This window comes from Myxocyprinus asiaticus, chromosome 36, assembly GCF_019703515.2.
Source record: "Myxocyprinus asiaticus isolate MX2 ecotype Aquarium Trade chromosome 36, UBuf_Myxa_2, whole genome shotgun sequence".
Taxonomy (NCBI): Eukaryota; Metazoa; Chordata; class Actinopteri; order Cypriniformes; family Catostomidae; genus Myxocyprinus; species Myxocyprinus asiaticus.
In genome coordinates, this window is record NC_059379.1 from 27,076,583 (window position 1) to 27,098,683 (window position 22,101).

Below are 22,101 nucleotides of genomic sequence, written 5' to 3' on the forward strand. Positions count from 1 at the left end.
TCTTCTAAAAATCTTCATTTGTGTTCTGCTGAAGAAACAAAGTCACACATCTGGGATGCCAGTAGGGTGAGTATATCATGAGAGAATTTGCAGTTTTGGGTGAACTATCCCTTTAATAACAGCAAATGAGATGTTTACACAACGTTTACTCAAAATTCACTACAATAATGTTTCTGTTTATAGGGCACTGTTACCAGACAATGTCGATAATATTGAAAATTGTCTGACTAATTGGCCGTACTGTTATAGGAAGGACGAAACAGCACTGGAGTTGTTAGGGACTAAAAGAGTGATCTTCTAACCCCCCGAAGAATGTGGCCCTGCTAAATGACACTTGGCACTGGTTGCCATGACAACATCCTAGATATAGCAAGGTTATTTCCCCTATGAGAGCCTTTGCTACCCACCCACCTGCTGCCAAGACATCATCTTGTCTCAACATATTTGTCACCAGCAGCTAAAGTTTACTTGAACCTTCAAGTCATGATGGGAAATTATCTTTGCCTATTAACATTTGACTAAAACTACTGATCTCCCACATGAGCTGTTGGTCTGATAAAGGCTGGTGGCTTTCAGATTGAATGAGGGAAATTTGAAGACAGATTAATTTATTTCACTTCTCCAATCAAGGAAATGAGCAGCACTGCTTGTTACCTGCTGCAGGAGTTCCTTGCAGATTCTTGTAGGCATTCGTGTGATGCATTCAAGCACAAACCTAGCCACAGCACTGAACGAGTAGCCATCTCCCCCTGGCATTATTTCTGTATCCAACCAAGAATGCAAGCAAGACATTTACTATTATTAAATGGATAGTGCACCAAAAAAAATAAAAATAATAATTGTTGTCATTTATCCTCACCCTCATGTTATTCTAAACCCATATATCTTCCTTTCTTCTGTGGAACACAAAAGGAGATGTTAGGCAGAATGTCTTTTCCATACCATGGATGGTCATTCTGCCTAACATTTCCTTTTGTGTTCGACATCATACAGGTTTGGAACAAAATGACAGTAAGCAAATGATGACTATCCTTTTAACGTATTTTAATCACCAGACACCTGTGTAAACTGTGTTTATGGATGGAGGAAAGCCAGTGAGTTAAAGCCAGATAAACAAACCAGTTTACAAGAGTTTGGTTTAAAGGACAGTGATTAAAGGTAGCGAATACATGATGAAGTGTGGTGACACTTGCGATGTGAGAAGAGCACATCCTACCTTCCTGTGCAACTGCTACATTCAGTGCACTCTCCATGTGATTGGCCAGAAGCGCTGTGGGGGTGTTAGGTATCCCATAAGCCACCACAATGGAGACCAAGTGGCCGGCTGTGCCGACCGGGTCAAGAGTCTGTGCTGCTTCTGAAAAGTGTTTGTCCCCTGTGTCAGCAGTAACCCTCAGTAGCACACCAGGACACAACTCAAGGGCCAGCAGTTCTGTCTTACCTGAAAAAAAATCCAATGAGATCCAATGCACAGACTATTACATTTTACCATTCAATCTTTACAACAAAAGAGCCCTTTGAAAATGTCTCAAAGAGAAAAGCCAATATAATAGCTAACTGAAAATAGCTAGTTAGTGAACTCTTAGATATCTCAGATGCTATTTTCTACCAATTTCCAACGCTGTCTGGCTTTCTTTTTTTAGTGGAACCAAAAAGGACAAATTTGGAAGAATGTTCACTCTGTTCTTTTGCATTTAACCCAAGCATACAGTGACCAGGGGCAGTCAAGCTCCAAAAAGGACACAAAAAAAAACACCATAAAAGTAATCAATATGACTTGCGTGCTTTATTCCATAAGTCTTCTGAAGCCATGCTATTCTGTAACTATGTGGGAGGAACAGAAAGTATTTAAGTCATCTACTATGAATTCTTGTCCTCAAGCGTAGCTTTCCATTGTTCTGCATATTCAAATTAACATAGTGAGTTCAGTTGACAGACATGAGAGAACCAATTGTTTCTCTCTTCACTGATGCAAAATCTGGCAGAATGCTTTAAAGAGGTCATGACATGCATTTTTTTTTAAACTATTTTAATATGTTCCTTGAGGTTCACTTATATTATTTGTAAAGTTTTTTGCACAAAAACAGTCTTTGTCAAGCATGATTATTTTCCACCCTCATTCTGACCCTCTGTCAGAAACACTCTTTGTTTTTGGTGCAGCTTCTCCTTTAAGACCTGACAGCAAACACCCACTGTTATGATTGGCTCTCTGCTCTTGACTGACCTGCTCTCTCATTGCCATCTCACTGCTCACTGCTACTAGGCAGGGCTATGGAAGTGATACGGTATAGTATAACTTTGATGTGTTGTTGTGGATGCGGTCAGATGCAAATGTCTACCAGTGTGACATCACAATGTGGAGGAAGTAGAAAACGAGTCATTTTGGTAGTTTGGTTTCAACAAATGCTCTTTTTGCAGTGAATTCTGATACTTACAATACACTGTATGTTTTTATCCACAGTTTTCCTGAGCAACCACTGGGCAGCACCATGACGATTCTAATTGCCTGTTTTCTGTTTCTGGTCTCGAGACGCAATGCAAAAACTACTAAAATGAGTGATCCAGATGGAGAACAACAACCATTTAAGTTTTCTTGGAGTAAAAATGAATTTCAGGCTCAACTTGCTTGAGTGTTGTTGTTGGCTGTCATTACATAACAACAGTAACTATCCTTGGACCATCACTTCATGTCAGGTCATATAATGTCAGTTGAGGCACTGTCAATAAAAAACGGTCATCTCGACTTTATGAAGTATCAGCACTATACAACCACATGACAATTTTTACAAATGTAATACCTTAAACATTACATTACCCACTAAGAATATACACCAATGCGAGTGAAAACACTGGAGACCGGATATTGGAAACAGTCGAATCGTGCACTTCCATGTTCAGGAAAAAGGTGGATAGCACAATGACTTCTTAAATGTTAAAAGATCGAGGAAAATTTTGGGGCCTGGGTAGCTCAGTGGTAAAAATACGCTGGCTACCACCCCTGGAGTTCGCTAGTTCGCTAGTTCAAATCCCAGGGCGTGCTGAGTAACTCCAGCCAGGTCTCCTAAGCAACCAAATTGGCCCGGTTGCTAGGGAGGGTAGAGTCACATGGGGTAACCTCCTCGTGGTCACTATAATGTGGTTCGTTCTCAGTAGGGCACGTGGTGAGTTGAGCATGGATGCCGTGGTGGATGGTGTGAAGCCTCCACACGCGCAATGTCTCCGTGGCAACGCGCTCAACAAGCCACGTGATAAGATGCGCGGGTTGATGGTCTCAGATGCGGAGGCAACTGGGATTCATTCACCGCCACCCGGATTGAGGCAAATCACTATGCAATCACAAGGACTTAAAAGCCCACTGGGAATTGGGCATTCCAAATTGGGTGAAAAAGGGGGGAAAAAAAAGATCATTTTATTGAGATTTGAGAGCTTCTGCAGAGAACCTTATCAGTGAATAGTGACTTTCAGTCTGTTCATCACAAAGAGCTATCATATAGTGGGAAAATCATATGAACTACTTTTATTGTGTTTTTATAATGCATTCTTTTGTCCTTTTTGGTGTTTGACTGTCCATGGTTGCTGTATGCTTTTGGTGTATGCAAAAGAGCAAGAGAAAAAGTTATACAGGTTTGGAATGACATGCGGGTGAGAAAATTACTTTAAGATCCTTTTAAGTGCTTTTAATGTTTCTGCCGATGACCTACCACAGTACTTATCGATGAAGTCTTTGAGAGGGCCGTGGTTGGGCTGAAACACCAGCTCCCACTGACTCCACTCCCCCAGTTCCTGCAGCAAAGGGGCAGACAGCAGACTCGCCAGTGCTTGATCATGGCTCACCTCTCCCAGCAAACCCACTGTATCTGCCACACATTCGCTGAGATCACACAAACACACATGCTTGTATCCAGGATCAATCAACCAGCATTTTAACAATCAAATCAAATTTACAGGACATAGGTTTCAACAGGGTTCCCACACTTTTTGACCAATGAATTTCCAATGAAAAACTAGAAAAATATATATTCACTTAAAAAATTCCATGACTTAGCTACAGTAGGTCTGGAAAATTGAAGACCGTTAAATAGGTTTTACCGATTAATCTTTGCTGATAGTTGCTTTTCAGAACTATTGGTTATCGTCAAAAAACAATGTCGATTGTTGCCAATAGATATTTTTTTAATTATTATTTCTTCCGTGTTCATCTGTTGCCAGCGCTGAAGGAGTCTACTGTTAGAACAGCTTGGTTCTATAACAGCGGCCTCTAGAAGTGAAATAAAAACAATCACTTACATCTCGTGGGGATTTGCTGTATCTAAATCTTTCATCATTGACAATATTCATCCATATTTTAATCCTCACTTCAATGCATAATTTGTTATTTTGATTACATAATCAAGTGTTTTAAATTGATGTAAATTCCCATTCAGGACACATGTGTTTTTGACTACCTTCGAATGTGGTTTTTGTGATCCGATCACAAAATGTTTTAGACCCCATTTAGACCTGTATTTAAGGCTGACCACTTATGATCGGATCACCCGAAATGCATCTTAATACCAGGTGTAAATGGGATCTCTGTGTCTGTGCCTGTCATAGACTGGCCCTGTCCCAAATGGCACAATTCATGTGGACTTGCGGTCTCGTGACATTCATTTGCGCGCTCCCGCAAAGTCCACGAGACCGTAGGGTGCATGCCCTTTGCACCCTCAATGCACCCTATGGTTGAGACTTATTTTATTTAGTTTTCCAGAGATATGGAATTACTCCTATTCAGTTTTTCTTGAATCGTTTTTCTTGAGGAAGTTTTACGTTCATAAAAGTAACCTAACTTTAAACCTGTGCTATTGTTGTTTCAAAGAGGATTTTAGAATTACTGTGAGTCTCTAAAATATCAAGATAGGAGACAATATTTTAGCTTGTAAGATTGCTTATCATATATTTATATAGCAAAATTCGGTCTACCAGTAATATTAACACCTGTTGAAGTGAGGCTGTGTGTATTTTATAATGTTTTTGGTGGTATGTTCTTTCTATACATTTGACTGTGTTCTAAGCACCTGTCTGTAACCATCCATGTGTCTGAATCAAATTTATTTGATTTGATTTATTTAATATTTAAAGCAATGTTTTATTTTATTTAATTTTTTTGCTGTTATATGTGTGCTTTGTTTTTCAGAGGTTCTTGATTAAATTGTCAAATTCTTTATTGTCAGTGTGTTGCTTGAAATTATTTAATGAAAACAAATATTCAAAAGTGAGTTTGAAGTGTGTTCCTTTACCCTATCTATGTCATGACTTTTTCAAATAATAATTTGTAAAACTGCATGTATACGAAAAACATAATTTAAAATATGCGTCCTCTTATTGAAGTCTTCAAGTCTGTCTCAAATGCATACTTTTATCACTCATGAACCTTCATGGACTTGCTGACTAGCACCCCATCTATCTGCACTTGCTTACGTCACTAAAGTCTGCACTCAGAGAAGACAGCAAGTGTGGAGGGTGTCATTTGGGACAGAGCCAAAAAAGAAATTTTAGCATTCTTTAAATCGATTTTAAAAACTATCGGTCGATTAATCAGTAATCTGCCTTTTTCACCACCTTAGTTATCTGTATCGGCAAAATACACTTGATCAACCTCAACTGGAAAACCAACAAAAAACAAAAATTCCTTCAAGGTTATCTCCAGGTTTTTCATGACCATGGGAACCCTGTTTCAAGTTTGTAGTGAGAGTAATGGGTACTTGATGAAAAGTAGAGATTGCCTCACCCTGAATTTATAGGGAGCAGAGGACACTCATAGCGTACAACACTGGTGACAGCATCCCCGCAAAGTTCTTTTTGGCGCTGGGTGCAATTCACAAGAAATGTGAGGGGACCATGACCAAGCTCTCGGCTGTCTCTTATCCTGTAATGATTTCTCAGAGCAGCTTCAATGAACGGCAGCTAATCCAAGAACAAGAACGAAAGAAAGAAATCTTTGTGAAGCCAATTCCTGCATCTATTGTACTTGCATTTTTGTAGCAATTAGTCTATTTAAGATAAGCACACTTGTTTGTTACTCTGTACATGATCAAAGTTTCTGTAAACAGGAGGTGGGCATATAGTCCTTTATGTGTCATGAACAATATTAACCAGAGTCGTGATTTGTCTTAGTGTGCAAAGACACTTTGACACATAACATGCACAGACAAGCTGACATCATAAACTCACTCTGCTGACTTCTCCCTCCCCACACTGTTTAATGAATTCAAACACATCCTGTCTGCAAGGTCTGAAGCCATACATTCCGGTGTCCTGGGTGTCAAATGAGATAGCACCCCCTGCTGCCTCCTGGAGGACCTGCAGAAAGAGTAAGACCAGATATGTTACGACAGACAAGTCAAGAGAAACCTGATGTTGGTGAAAATGAGAGGTGAGTAGGAGCAAACACCTTTTTGTTTTTGACAATGAAATCAAAGAAAGTTCCTTGTCGTAGCTGACTGAAGTCTTTGAACCTGAAGTGCTCTGCGATCTTCTTTTCCAGCATGCAAAGATAGGCCAGAGTAGGTGTGGTCTTAAAGTTAGAGACACACTCCTGAAAGTAGCTCTTGACCTCAGCTGCACAAAAAAGGACCACAAGATAATAAGCTTTTAGAACTTAACCTCAGAGGCAAGATTTTACACAGTAGGAATTAAAGTATATCAAGAAGCTTGAAAATGTGATGAAAATAAACACAGCTATTGATTATGCACACAACCATCCTCTGGTAAATAAATGAAAAACCCAAGAGGAAAATAATATATAGCTAAAATAATGAATAGTGAATCACACAAAGTGTGACATGCACTTTTGTCAGCCTCTGGCGAAATAATTGCGAGAGCAAAAATGTGTCCTACAGGAAAGCTTGTTTTATACACTTAACAAAAAATAGTCACCAACCAAAAGATATTTAAGCTTTCTGGTCAGATATCTGAAATCAGCATTTCAAACATTCATCCTGCTAGTTTTTGTGTGATAAAATCGCTTGTGAATCGAATCAAAACGCTTTGTCACGTCACACTTGCTGTGAATAGGCCTTCAGATTTGAAGAGATGGAAAACTAAAAAACAGAATCAGATAACTGTCAAAGTTGTCACCTTCAGTGGGGAGTGTCTCTGTGATTCCCGCTTCCGCAGCTTGCTTTGCCTCTACTGTTTTCTGAGGTTTTTCTTTAGCTACCAGGTCCTGGGGAGCTTCCAAGGAGCCACAGCATATGGCAAGCTGGAATAAAGCTCTAGCCAGCCTGTCTTTTTCTATACAATATAGGAATGTCTGAACCGTCTGTGGACAAAAAAAGTGTTTATATTAGCAACAGGAATAGGAAAGATTATATTAGAGATTGACCGATAGTGGAGTTTGCCGATACCGATAAATAAGGTGGTGGGAAAGGCAGATAACCAATTAATCGGCTGATAGTCAATAGAAAATCAATATAAAGAATGCTAAAACATTTTCGAAGTCTTTCCTTACTTTGATGGACACATAGAGGCTTCAAGAGTCCAAAATGAATAAAATCCAGATATTGTTCAACCAAAATCCCAATATATCAACTCTAGAGGCCACTGTTATACTGTAGAACCAACAAGTTCTGTAAAACCCTCTAGTGCCGGCCAAAGAAGAACATGTTGGTATAATTAAAAAAAACTATCGGCAACTATCTGCATTGATTTTGCCGATAACTGATAGTTCCAAAAAGCAACTATCAGCACCGATTAATCGGTAACACCGATATATCGGTCTACCTCTAGTTAATACGCCTATAAACATGCCTTCTGTTCAATTCCAGTGCTCTCCATCTATCTGTTTTTAAAAACTAGAGCAGGGTCCTGTGTGAACAGCCCTTTATGACATAACTGTTAAAAGCAATCAATTTGAAGATGGTATTCATTCCATGCTCTCATTAAAAATCAATTCATCAAATCAGAGGAGACATGGCATTAAAACTTTGGGTTATTTCTGGTGGTACATTTCTGTGACAATCACATTTTAATTCCTAAAAAGTGAATGAAGTGGGAAAGGTCAGTCCAAACAGTGACTGGAAGAAAAAAGCACTTAAGAGTGATGACGCAAGTAGCAATGGTACATGACAATTCTGGATGGGATAAGCAGATGATGAGTGTAACATCATATTAACAAAGAGAGCAGCCAGTACATTCAGATCCTTCTCGTTCTCCTGCCTGCCTGCCACCCCCTTACATCAATATACAGTAGCTGAAAATAATTACCGCTGGAATTACCAAGAATTTGACATGAAATAATACTCTTCTTAAAGGAATAGTTCACCCAAAAATGAAAATTTGCTGATAATTTACTCACCCTCAGGCCATCCAAGATGTATCTGAGTTTCTTTCTTCATCAAAACAGAATTTAAGACTTTTAGGATTTCATTTCAGGCCTCCTCCTCTAAACAATGCAAGTAAATGTACTCCATTTTTTGATGGTCCAAAATGCATATTTAGGGTGCATCAAAATAATCCACATGACTCCAGTCGACAAATAAAGTTCTTCTGAACGCAAATGATTGATTATTTTTAGAAACAAAACAATACTTATATACTTTTTAACTAAAAATGTTCACTTCCGTACATCTCTGTGACTTGCGCTCGTGAGCAGGATGACGTAAGCTCGTTGGTATGGTCACGCGTCACGTGGAGGAGGAGTCAGGAAGCGAGTCATTGTTTACAAGAGAAACTTGTGCTATTCACAAACCAAAACAGTCCAAAACTATTTCAAAACAATATAAAATAAAATAAAAAACATCTACAAATAATAATAATAATAAAAATAAAAAAAATTGTAAACAATGACGCGCTTCCTGACTCCTCCTCCACGTGACACGTGACCTAACCAACGAGCTTACGTCATCCTGCTCATGAGCGCATGTCACAGAGATGTACGGAAGTGAACATTTGTAGTTAAAAAGTATATAAGTATTGTTTTGTTTCTCAAAATAATCAATCGTTTGGGTTCAGAAGACCTTTATTTGTCGACTGGAGTCGCGTGGATTATTTTGATGCACCCCCAAATATGCATTTTGGACCGTCAAAAAAAATCCTAAAAGTCTTAAATTCTGTTTTGATGAAGAAAGAAACTCAGATACATCTTGGATGGCCTGAGGGTGAGTAAATTATCAGCACATTTTCATTTTTGGGTGAACTATTCCTTTAATAAGCCACAAAATTTGATGTATCATGTCCACAGCACAAACGTAAAGTAAAAAGTTGCTCACCTTAGTCATACTTTTACTAAAGATACCATCAGAATTTATGAAGATTTCCAGGACTGCATCAGAAGCGGTCATATTTGCGTATTTTTTCCTGAGCCCAGAGCATCCTGTCTGGGAGTAGATCACAGGTCCTTGGGCTGGTTCTAGCAAGTTCTTCTTGATCTTAAACATTCTGGCATCCACCTCCTCCAGAATCTCCTTCTGAATGGCTTCTTTGGCCCTGTCCATGTAGCAATGCTCAGCAGCTGATGCCTTATTCAATGTCTAACAACACAGCATGGAAATGCAGACATTCATATAATATAGCCTTTTTTTTAACAGACCTTAGTTAGAGTGGACAGTATATTTAATTTGACAAAAACAAGGATGTGAAGGATAGTCTTAGGCCACGTCCACACTAATACATTTTCTGTTGAAAATGCATTGATTTGGCCACATTGGCCTCTCATCCATACTGGAAGGCCTTTCCTCCACAGGAAACAGAGACTTTCAAATACGCTCTCAAGTACAACATACTTTGGAAAATGATGATGATAGGAAACGTAAAGTTTTGTGGAGTCAGACTAAAATGGCAAAGGTCTGGACTGTATTGCAGCTTAAAGCAATAATACGGGTTCAATACATGTTAAGCTCAATCGACAGCATTTGTGGCAAAATGTTGATTGCCACATCAGATAATTTCGAATCGTCCCACCTTTTCTTTATAAAAAGCAAAAATCGAGGTTACCGTGAGGCACTTACAATGGAAGTGAATGGGGCCAATTTTTGGAGGGTTAAAAGGCAGACATTTTAAGCTTAAAATTTTATAAAAGCACTTAGGTTAATTTTTATGTTAAATCTCATGTATTATTTGAGCTGTAAAGTTGTTTAAATTGTAATTTTACAGTCGTTTTAGGGTTTGTTGACATTATATCATCATGGCAATGAAGTAAAAATGGCTATAACTTTACACTGAAAAGGTTAGGAAGTGATTTTATCACACTAAAATCATGTTTACACACATATTGTTTATGTCTTGTGGCTATACTTTTGAAAAAGTGAGTATTTTAATGTTCAGAAACTGGCCCCCATTCACTTCCATTGTAAGCGCCTCACTGTAACCTAGATTTTTGCTTTTTTTTAGAGAAAAGGAGGGACGGGTCGAAATACATTTTTGTGGTAATCAATATTATGCCACAAATACTGTTGATTGAGCTTAACTTGTGGACAAATTGGCCAAGAACCAGCCACTCAGACAGGAAGAGCCAGTGGAAGATGTACAGTGATCAATCACAGACGGTTTAGTCATTATGTGGTGTTTAGGTGCAAGGTTATCGGCGATATATCATACCAGAATACAAGACCAGCGGGGGAAAAAATGAAATTTATATAATGCCACACAAGCTCAACGAGCAATTGCACAGAAAACACGGACAAATAGTGGAAAACAAAGCAGAATGTGCAGTTCTGCTTGTGGATATCTACTTCCTACTACATGCCTCAAGCAAAACTCCAAAAATTATGTCACTAACCTAGCAAACTTTGGAAAATCCAGTGATGTATCAAAATGGAACCTTGTGAACACAACTCTGTTTCCAGGTGGATTAATAAAAAGTCATGTGCGCTTTTACTCACAGAAGTCCCATCAAACCAGTCAATCAGATTAGCACTTCTTGACTCAAGTATGCATTTTCCAATTTTGTTTGCAATATGCATCAGACAATTCGTGGACGTGCCATCTGAGGATGAGACTCAGAAAAGGAGAACAGCGTTTTCAAAGCGTATTAAGGTCCTTGATCATGTCTAATTTTCACAACCCGTGTTTCCATCGTTTTTTGTCAACTGCAAAATTTATGTAAAAATGTATTTCCAATGTTCTGTCTACTGAACAATCAACACTACATGGGAAAGCTAAAGGAGAATCTTACCGAAATAGGCAGCCCAAGACTTTGGATTCTGATGCCAAGTTCATATGGTGACTCACAGCTGTACTGGTCTGCAAGGTGCTTCAGGAATTCAGCAAGGTCAACTCTAGTTGTCCTGCTTTTTCTCCTGAACATCCGGAGACTCTACAGTGAGAATAACATAGTGCACAATGGGTAAGAGTGAGAACTAAATTTGAGGAAATGTGAGTAGATTGTTGTGTCCTTGTGTCGACTGCATTGCAGGGTCATGAAGTAGACAGCCACACAGCCTGACTCACCCTAAGAATGTCCACAGTTTCAATCTGATGCACATCATCATCTTTAGTATTCACATCTATTTTGAACAAGCGGTGAATAAGAGGGATCTTGCAGAGAGGGCCCAAGTGGAGCTCTTCAAAGCGCTTCTTGTTCTTCAGGTTGGCCATTGCCTGTCCAAGTTCGTAGAGTGTGCACACTGAAGATATTGCCTCCACTGACTGACATAGAAACACACACAACATCACATGAAAACAATTACAACTAGTGGAGGTGCTTTTCTAAATGTAGCGTGACTTCAGAAGAGTCACTAGAAGAAAAAAAAAAGACTCCACCATTTGCTGGAATCAAAGACATTACAAAACTTGTCAGCCAATGTATTCGGTACATGAAATTGCTCCAGGACTTTTGTTAAACACTTCTTACTGCAATGAACATGTTGATCTCTTTAATGGTACGCTGAAGTTCCTGCACAGCAGGCAGATGCCAACGAGGGTCAACCTTTAAATCTTGCATGGAGGACACTTGTAAAAGTGAGCACACTCTGCTCATCACCTGGAATATAAAAATTATGCCATGGCTTTAACATCATATGAGTCAAAAATGGGTTTAGTTTGCTATTTTGCAAGAAACAGACCCTCTCGCTAGTGACATGCTCTCCCTCGGCAGAAAGAGCTCTCATGACGTCCTCTGCCAAACTGTTCACATCATCTGGGCTCACGGCTTTTCGCCGTCTTTTAACAGTGTCTTCATCATTCAGCAAGGCTTCTGCTGCCCTTATGTTGGCACCATGTACCTCCCTCAGCTGGCTATAGAAGGAGTCATTAAAGACTGGGCCCCTATCCTCCTTCAACTTCTTCTCCTCATCTTTTGACAGTTTAGAACCAAGTGCAGGGAAGTCCCTGGTGAACAGATTACCAGGGGTTGCCATCGGGGAGACGGTTAAAGTTGGAAACTGCAGTAAAGGGGATCCTGTCTTAGACCAGACTACTTGTTCATCAACCCCAATGGGCATGGGTTTGGGCTGCACCATCTTTGGCTCCTCTTTAGTATTCTGCGGTGGCGCTACAAGAGCAAGTCAACAAAGTACTTTTAAACATTTGAGAACACAGTGTGGTGTATTTATTGAAAAGAAACATTCGTATTTCTTACCAGCAAGACACTTTTTTCCTGCTTCTCCCTGATCTAAAATTGGACCAGATGAAGGGAGAGGTTTAGCTGTATGGTTGTCATACAATGACATGTAGAGTTTCAATGGCAGCGCTGATCCAAATAAGAAGAAGTAGCCATTCTGCAGTTCACTAATGGAATGGCTTGCAGCTGGATACACTCTAATAACCTCTTTAACTTTTTTCAGCAGTTGTTCTTGCTTCATTTCTCTACCTTCTTGAGCAGAGTCAGCTCCAAAACAGACTAGAGGGTTTGTTAGCAGGGTTGGGATTGCAGGAATTGGTTCTATCTTTACTGTTTTTGGAATCGCAGGTGTTGGTTCTGTCTTTACAATTATTGATATTGCAGGTGTTGATTCTTTCTTAACAGTTGTTGAATTTGCAGGTGTTGGTTCTTTCTTAACAGTTATTGCATTTGCAGGTGTTGGTTCATTCTTAACTGTTGCTGCATTTGCAGGTGCTGGTTGGTTTGCAGAAACTTCTCTGTATTTCTTGTGGAATACTTTCTCATGTTTCACCAATAGCACATCTTTCAGAGAATCAACAAAGGAGGCGATTGATAGGAAACCATGGTCTGACACTGTCAGGTTCCTCCGGTACTTTTGACTAAAGAACATAGACAACTCCTTGAGAGGAATGCCCGTTGGATGTTCTTGAACCAGCTCCACAACGTCCTTAAAAACTCCACTTATGTGCACAGGTGCTAAGAAAAGCATACAATTATAAATGAGGAACAGAGTGGATATTTTATTTTTTTGAATGTGAGCCTCATACATTGACAAACCATTACCTGTAGATGTAGAGGCTTCAGGCTCAGCTTTTCTGAAGAAGATTTGACCATTTTCTACAATGTTATGCATTTGAAGCTATTTTCCCTGACAGTTCTTAAGCCATGTCCTCGATAAAATTATATTGTAACTGGTGATTCACTATTGAAACTTCCACTAGATTTAATCTGTTAGGGAAATCATCATTCACTGAATAGAAGTTAACTTACCAGTAGTTCCAAAATAGTTTAAACTATAATTTCTTCCAGTGACTCACAAGAAGTAAAATTCAGATCCAGAGGTGACAAATACTGTGACATTGTTACCTGTCAGAAGTGCATTGTGGGTCCTGTGAAAGATCACGCCATCTTCAATCCTCAGGTCTTTGCTAAGAGAGGCCACAAAAGCTTTCATCGAGGGGAACCCTAGCTCAGTTGGGAAAAGGTCCTGTTTGTACCTCTGAGCAAAAATGTCTGCTAACTTATTAAGAGGAACTCCTTTAGGGTGCTTTTTCACTATCTTGATAACTTTCTTAAAAATTGCTTTCTTAGGACTGTCATCCATGTTTATCCCTGAAAACATACACAGAGCAAAAATTAATAACTTTTTAGGCCTAATTTCTCTTTATAAAATAAGATACAATATTTATCACGACAAAGTCTACCCTAAAAAGTGATCAAACAAAATAATTCATCATTTGTTTTTTCCCCAATGGGTAAATTATCACCGACATCATTATAAATCTGCATTGCAAATTAAATTCAAACTTCTCTTTAACTGAAGAAAATAAATTCTCAACACACTAGCCAACAACATAAAACTTGAAGACATGATAAATGAAAATGCAGCATATATAAGTGTCAATCTTAAGCATATTAAACTAATTTCATAATACATTAGCAATGTGTTTACAAGCTGTTTCACAAAATAATTACATGAAGTACATTTTGTTTATTAGTATTACTCATTACTTACACTGCAACATGAACACTATAATGTAAATTTTTACCAAATAAATAAACCATTTTAAATGTATTAAGAACACAGTATGGGCTTTCTATGAACAGACTAAAATACAACTGAAACGTATTGTTACAAAAAAATATACAGTAGGTCTCACCCAGTGTATGCACTCAAGGAAAACCATCCAAAAGTAATGACAGATATGACTGTGTGTGGTTTAAAACTAGTCTCCTCCCTTCATCATAAACCAATAAACATGCAGTGCACCATGAGAAAGGAAACTGAAACAAGAAGGTTGAGCCACGCAGATAATTGTTAACTCTCATTTCTTGAAAACAACAAATTCTCGAGCTATCTCAATAAAGACCTGTTTAAATCATACTCCTACCTGTTTAAACAGACCATGTTAAAAAAAAAACTTATAATGCTGTCAGGCTGTATCAGGACATAACAACCATAATATCACAGTGAGCATATAATGTGTTTATGGAGTGACCTGAGCGACACCATTAGGTTTCGTTTTCCTGCTCACTCTCACAGCTGATCTAATACTCTTGTTCTCTGGGCAGTCATGTGGCTCAGAATACGTTTAGTTGCCAGCTAGAGCCTGTGTTGTCATGCTTACATTTCCTGAAACATGATCCTTAAACTGGCTTGCCTAGTGAATCTCTAACACTAAGGTTGTATAATAACAATAAAGGAAATTATGCTGTTTCAAGCTGAACACAACTGGCTGACAAACTGTCAATGAGAAGAACAACCTGTACTTATTCTGCTCATTATGCAACTGTTGACAAGACAATGGCAAATTCTTTTCCAAATAAATATGTCATTTAGAGTAATACATCTATTCAAAGCAACTTACAGTTGGGCGATTCTCACAAAACCCATCAAGAAAATATCCTGGTCCTGTTTCACTCCAAAATTGAAATTATATTTGCATATAGAAAATTAACCAATTTGTTTGGGCCTTTATTTTAAATTCGGACATTATTTTCATGCCAGTCAAGTGCATTTTACTCCCCAAATCTCATTACCGCAGTGTAAAAAGATGGTCATTATGATATTCTCATTAACACAATGTGAAAATGTTCATAGTAGAAGAGCATATTTTACTGTAGTACAGTAATGTCTGTGTTATAGTAATCAGAGTAATAATGACAACTGGGGGAAAGTATGCTTAAGTGTCAATAATGTCACAATGTAAAAATATTAATGGTTTTTATATATTTATATACTGTATATATATATATATATATATATATATATATATATATATATATATATATATATATATATAATGGCAAGTAAGATGAACACACAATTCAAGAAATTAGTATTATTTATTTTACAAATTTTTTTGTTTACTCAACATTCAATCAAACAGAAATTTAAAATCCATGAAAAATATTTGAAAACAGTAAATATGCCTGATGAACTGAGATGCATGTTAGATTTTGAAATGAACACAAGGGGGAACTAACACTACTATTAGTGGTAATCAGACAAGTAGGCATATTATCTCGGCCAGTGCCAATTATCTCAAAATGTTCAAATGTCAGCATGGCCAACACATCAATCTTCATTTAAAAAAATCATAAGTCAATACCCTTACTTCAAGAAATGTAATGTCTTTCATTTAGATTAAGCCAATTTCAATGATCCAACATAATTAAGCTGGATTAGGTCATATTGATGTACTATAATAGCTTTAAATCAAATTCATTTACTAAGGTTTATTTAAAAAAAAACTATGTTGGACCAACTTAATTTATTTTATTAATCATTATTATATGCCAGGTGAGCAAGTGTTAGGACAGTGAAACTGTTGTACTGTCATAGTGCTTATAGAGCTTAGAAGCACTCAAATAAATTGTCACTTGAAAACAAAAATGTATCCTCAACCTAAGCACAAGTGTCATGCTTCACCACAATGGTGCCCTCCAAAATTACAGCATAACAAACACTCTTTTTAAATACCAATAAAACAGAACATCAAACATGAACCTATTCTCATCTTGCTCAAAAATGCATAAAATTACACTTAATTTCAACACTTTTTCTTCCTGTCCAGTCCCATGCAAAGCATGCTGGGAAATTATAATACACTGCCCAGTTCCATCAATGCTACATTAACACCACAAATTGTATTCATGTAGTCCCAACTCAAATGGATTAAGTAAACTTCCATTTTACAAATTTAAATGGATAGAATGTAATAAAATCAATTTGTGACTAAATGTTGTAGAATAGTGTTGCTTTAGTATGTAGCGACTTTGTTAGCAAGTCACTAAAACAACATGAAACAATGAAGGTTTTCAGTTCATACCTTGATCCATGAGAAACTGCAGTGGAACTGGGTTTACTGATTTTATCATGCTTTTATTGTAAATCCTTTCCACTCGCAATTGGCGAGCTCCTCTAACAGCTCCTGAAGGCCTGCCAAACCATAACTGCTCAAGGGTCCGACCTCTTGCCATAGACTCTCCTGTACATATAGGTTAAACTGGAAACCTCTACACCCTCTGGGAATGTCTGTATCAGGTTGACAACCTCCTCTTTTAATTTTTGCAGTGAGGTGCCTGATAAAGCAAGATTTGATTATCAATTCCTAAATTTTACTTGAGAATTTTCTTTGAAAAGACAGGATCAGACCAGTTATTTCAACTTGTATGGTGGTTTTACAATTGTAAAACTGCAGCAACTATGGACATTTTCTCTTCTACAACTACGGCAGCTGTAGAACCTTCTAAGTGACTTCAGACTGATCCAGTCATTAAAATCACAGCCCATTGATTTACATGTAGTTACTACAGTCTTACAACAAATACCACCATTTTTATGGTTACTATGCAAGAACTATTGTAAATATTCATAATGAAATGCAAAATTGCAATAATTTCTCAATTTTAAAAGAAAATAACAAGCAACATTTTATTCTGACACATATGTGGATTTAAAAAAATGAAAATGCCCTCATTATTTACTCACTCTCATGCCATCCCAGATGAATCCATATCTTCTGAAGCAATATAATAGGTGTGGGTAAGAAACAGATCAATATTTTAGTTCTTTTTTATTGTAAATCTACACTTTCACGTTAATTTCCACATTCTGGTGTGGAAGTGACTTTCATTTTCACATTCAGCCTCCTACTGGTCAGGGCTGGTAAAAGGTAGAGATTGATATTAAAAAAGGACTTAAATATTTATGTTAAGATTCACTGTTGTCTGCCCTGTGTTTTGCCTCTGTCATCTGTTCCCCCCGGACTACACTTCCCATAATCCCCTGCTCTGATCACTTCCAGCTGTTCCCAGTTGTTCTCACCTGTGTTCCATTCCCTCATTAGTCAGTCAGTGTGTATTTAATGCCCTGTTGTTTGCTTAGACCTTGTGAGTTGATCCAGTCTGTGCTCTGAGTTCTTGCCTGTTTGTTTATGTTTTGTTCGTTCCATGTTTATCCAGTCTTGTATTTTGTTTTATTTATTCATCATTAAAGTTGCTGCACTTAGATCCTGCTCCTGTGACCTCCCTCACTGTAACAGTATTAAATGTGCTTACTAACAATAAAGAGGACAAAATCATCTTTTAAAAATACCTCTAAATGACATTCACTGAATTAAAGGGGGAAAAATCCTTTTACGTTTAATTCAGTAAAGAAATTCACTGCAAAAAATCCTATTGTTATCAAGTGTTTTTATCTTGTTTTCCATTTAAAATCATCTAAAAATCCTTAAAACAAGATACATTTACTTTAGAAGCAACATATGAGATATTTAAACTTGCTTTAAGAGAATGTATCTTAAATATAAATGTATTTTGTATAGAAGTGTATTTTTTCTTTTGGTTATACTTGAATGAAGTAAAGACAAAATATACTTATATTCAAGATCTATTCTCTAAAAGCAAGTCTAAATGTCTTATATGCTGCTTCTCAGGTGAATGCAAATATTTGTATTTTTATTATATTCAACATTTTCAGATAACAATATGTTCTCCTGCAATATAGCTGCTAAAGAAAATGTATGTTGTTTTAAAGGAGTTTTATTTATTTATATTGGAAAACAAGCCAAAACAAAAACAAATCAAAAACGTATTTTGTTGCAGTGTATAATGGGGCAGACATCCCTCTCTCACCTTTGTTCACTTCAATCCATCTTTAACTCACAAAAAAACAAACTCTCTCTTATTAATAAAGCTGCATATTGCCAATTGTCTTCACGATAAGAAATGCACAGTGACATACAGTTGTGCTCAAAAGTTTGCATACCCTTGGAGAATTGGTAATATATGTACCATTTTTAAAGAAAACATGAGTGAGCAGGCAAAGCACATTTCTTTTATTTCTTATGGGATTCATATTCAACTGTAGGTTATAACAGAATGGCACAATCATAAAACAAAACATGGCAACAAAGAAAAAAATGAAATGACCCCTGTTCAAAAGTCTGCATACCCTTAGTTCTTAATACTGTGTATTGCCCCCTTTAGCATCAGTGACAGCGTGCAGTCTTTTGTAATAGTTGTCTATGAGGCCCCAAATTCTTGCAGATGGTATAGCTGCCCATTCGTCTTGGCAAAATGTCTCCAGGTCATGCAAAGTCTTTGGTCGTCTTGCATGAACCGCACATTTGAGATCTCCCCAGAGTGGCTCGATGATATTAAGGTCAGGAGACTGTGATGTCCACTCCAGAACCTTCACCTTTTTCTGCTGTAACCACTGGAGGGTCAACTTGGCCTTGTCCTTAGGGTCACTGTTGTGCTGGAAAGTCCAAGAGCGTCCCATGAGCAGCTTTCGTGCAGAAGAATGCAAACTGTCTGCCAGTATTTTCTGATAACATGCTGCATTCATCTTGCCATCAATTTTCACAAGATTCCCCGTGCCTTTAGAGCTCACACACCCCCAAAACATCATTGAGCCACCACCATGCTTCACAGTGGGTATGGTATTCTTTTCACTATAGGTCTTGTTGACCCCTCTCCAAACATAGCGCTTATGGTTGTGACCATAATGCTCTATTTTGGTCTCTTCATTCCAAATGACAGTGTGCCAGAAGCTGTGAGGCGTGTCAAGGTGTTGTCGGGCATATTGTAACTGGGCTTTTTTGTGGCATTGGCGCAGTAAAGGCTTCTTTCTGGCAACTCAACCATGCAGCTCATTTTTGTTCAAGTATCGTCGTATTGTGCTCCTTGAAACAACCACACCGTCTTTTTCCAGAGCAGCCTGTATTTCGCCTGAGGTTACCTGTGGGTTTTTCTTTGTATCCCGAACAATTCTTCTGGCAGTTGTGGCTGAAATCTTTTTTGGTCTACCTGACCTTGGCTTGGTATCAAGAGATCCCCGAATTTTCCACTTCTTAATAAGTGATTGAACAGTACTGACTGGCATTTTCAAGGCTTTGGATATCTTTTTATATCCTTTTCCATCTTTATAAAGTTCCATTACCTTGTTACACAGGTCTTTTGACAGTTGTTTTCTGCTCCCCATGGCTCAGTATCTAGCCTGCTCAGTGCATCCACGTGAGAGCTGACAAACTCATTGACTATTTATACACAGACACTAATTGCAATTTAAAAAGCCACAGGTGTGGGAAATTAAACTTTAATTGCCATTTAAACCTGTGTGTGTCACCTTGTGTGTCTGTAACAAGGCCAAACATTCAAGGGTATGTAAACTTTTGATCAGGGCCATTTGGGTGATTTCTGTTATCATTATGATTCTCTGTCATATTTTCTAAATCAATGCAAAAAAATTTACAATTTCTGCCAGGGTATGCAAACTTTTGAGCACAACTGTATATTATGATTCAATAAGTCGCGAGCCATCACATTATAATCTAGCTGCACTAAGCATACGCTCAAGGGATGAGTGTCCCTGCGACAGAGTGTGCCTCAGCCGGGTGCAGTTTCAATCCCCCCACCCCCCCAAGATCGTGACATTCGCGCAAGTCATAGAAGAGATGCTGACCTCACAGAGAATTGTCAGTTTCGGAGTCTGTAGTTATATACATTCCGAATTATTTGAACTTTAATAAAGCTATAACGCATTAAATATAACTGCATTAAAGATGTAACGCCAGGGAGTTTCCTTTAAAGACGTTCGACACGTAAGTTTTGCTTCAGCGGAGCGGCAGCTCCAGCTCCACTTATTCCACAACGAGAGTGCTTCTGTATTTACATATTTTGTATTTTTTTATAATTCCCTCATACTTTGCGATCTACATCACCTGAAGCTGTTTTAAAAGTTTGGAGTGCATCTGGGCTGTGATCTCATGTTACCTTAAATGAGATCAAACGACTATTCGACAAGGAACATTTTTTTTAGACATTTTTTTTTGTTGACGTTGTCGATAACGTCGACTAATCATTTCAACCCTATTGGAAACAACTGAGAAATTTACTTTTTTACCTCTAATAATGTTTTCCTTGTATCTGAATTAGCCGTGCATGTATATGTAGTAATTATACACAGCTGTTAAAGAGGTCTTCATTCAAAAAATTAACCAGTTATTACCAGTTGCCAGTGTTTAAAAATAATGTTTTCACTTCAGAACAATTAAAAAATTGCTTTGTTCCCGTTTTCGGTTATATTCTGCACAAAAAAAAAAGAAAGTTTGTTTTTGTTATTCGTTCCTTGAACTGTTTTTAGTCCCTGCTTCTGAAGACATGGATTTAACCACTGGAGTCGTATGGATTGCTTTTATGCTGCATTCATCTGCTTTTTGGACCTTCTGAGTTCTGGCCACCATTCACTTGCATTGTATGGATCTACAGAGCTGAGATATTCTTCTAAAAATCTTCATTTGTGATCTGCAGAAGAAAGAAAGTCATACACATCTGGGATGGCATGAGGGTGAGAAAATGATGAGATAATTTTCACTTTTGAGTGAACTATCACTTTAATTAAGATTTAAGTTAACCAGCCTATAAAGTGAAGTGTAACAAAGCAAAGGCCATCAAGGAGAAATGAAAGGTACAATACTTTGATCTGCTCCTGATGTTGAGGGCTCTTCTCCATCATTCCTGGGGAGAAAAGTCCTAAAGAAGAACCTTTGACCTCTCTGGTGGCTACTAGTCCATCCGCGTCTGTTTGCCATTGTCTTCTAAAAACATAAGAAATATTGTCGTGGTAGATACCTGACTATAAGTCCAAACAAACTTTTTTTTATTTTTTTTTACATTTTGTATTCATTAATCTGTCTAAGAATAATTCAGTTTTCCCATAAAAGCCGCATCCCATCTTTAAAATAAAAACCAACTAGGAATAATTATTTTAGGAATGAAACACATCGTTGACCAGGTGACACCGTTATGATTTGAATATCTAAAACAAGTGTCTTATATTATTGATCTTATGGATCAGAAATGCATTAAGAACTATTTCAAATACTGATATGTCTCTTTTGTAAGTTGTGGCTTTTAAATGGTTGATAATTAGTATTAATGCTGTCGGAAACGTATGGATGTAAGATAAAATACAACGTCTTGATGAAGATGTTTTGCAGCTAAAGTAAACACCTCAAGAAATGTTCAGCTTGTTCACTGAAATTGTTATAACGTGTATTATGCTTGTTATAAAGCAAGTTACGCGCACTAGTGGCGAAAGCTATGCCCAGCTCTTCACAAATCCTGTATTTTGTTATTTGAGCGCTAACCAGTTTGAAGTGTCGATCACTCTCTCACTTCTGCTCGTCGGATAGCGCGAGTTGTTTCTAACGCGGTTCTTCGTTGATTTCATGCCGTTTGGGTTATCCAGAAGAAGATCTTCGCTGCCTCCTAGCGTTCTGGAAGATAGCCGC

At 37.8% G+C, this 22,101-nt stretch overlaps 1 protein-coding gene across 6 annotated transcripts in view; it reads right to left on the bottom strand.

Moving 5' to 3' along the window:
- LOC127427065 (uncharacterized) overlaps positions 1-22,101 on the bottom strand; it is a 67,611-nt gene extending 45,510 nt beyond the window's left edge. The window contains exons 1-17 of one of the 6 annotated variants that reach the window (XM_051674396.1): positions 21,958-21,985; positions 21,285-21,405; positions 16,633-16,885; positions 13,667-13,912; positions 12,557-13,276; positions 12,042-12,469; positions 11,831-11,959; positions 11,428-11,625; positions 11,153-11,293; positions 9,249-9,509; positions 7,117-7,300; positions 6,431-6,597; positions 6,211-6,339; positions 5,768-5,943; positions 3,702-3,871; positions 1,217-1,441; positions 655-761 (exon numbers count right to left, since the gene is read on the bottom strand). In XM_051674396.1, the coding sequence (XP_051530356.1) occupies positions 655-761; positions 1,217-1,441; positions 3,702-3,871; positions 5,768-5,943; positions 6,211-6,339; positions 6,431-6,597; positions 7,117-7,300; positions 9,249-9,509; positions 11,153-11,293; positions 11,428-11,625; positions 11,831-11,959; positions 12,042-12,469; positions 12,557-13,276; positions 13,667-13,912; positions 16,633-16,783 (3,432 nt within the window). In that variant the 5' untranslated portion in view covers positions 16,784-16,885; positions 21,285-21,405; positions 21,958-21,985. Of the gene's footprint in view, positions 1-654; positions 762-1,216; positions 1,442-3,701; positions 3,872-5,767; positions 5,944-6,210; positions 6,340-6,430; positions 6,598-7,116; positions 7,301-9,248; positions 9,510-10,756; positions 10,897-11,152; positions 11,294-11,427; positions 11,626-11,830; positions 11,960-12,041; positions 12,470-12,556; positions 13,277-13,666; positions 13,913-14,460; positions 14,585-16,632; positions 16,886-21,284; positions 21,406-21,957 lie in introns of those variants that run through there. The other 5 variants (XM_051674397.1, XM_051674398.1, XM_051674399.1 and 2 more) reach the window with 5 other exon arrangements.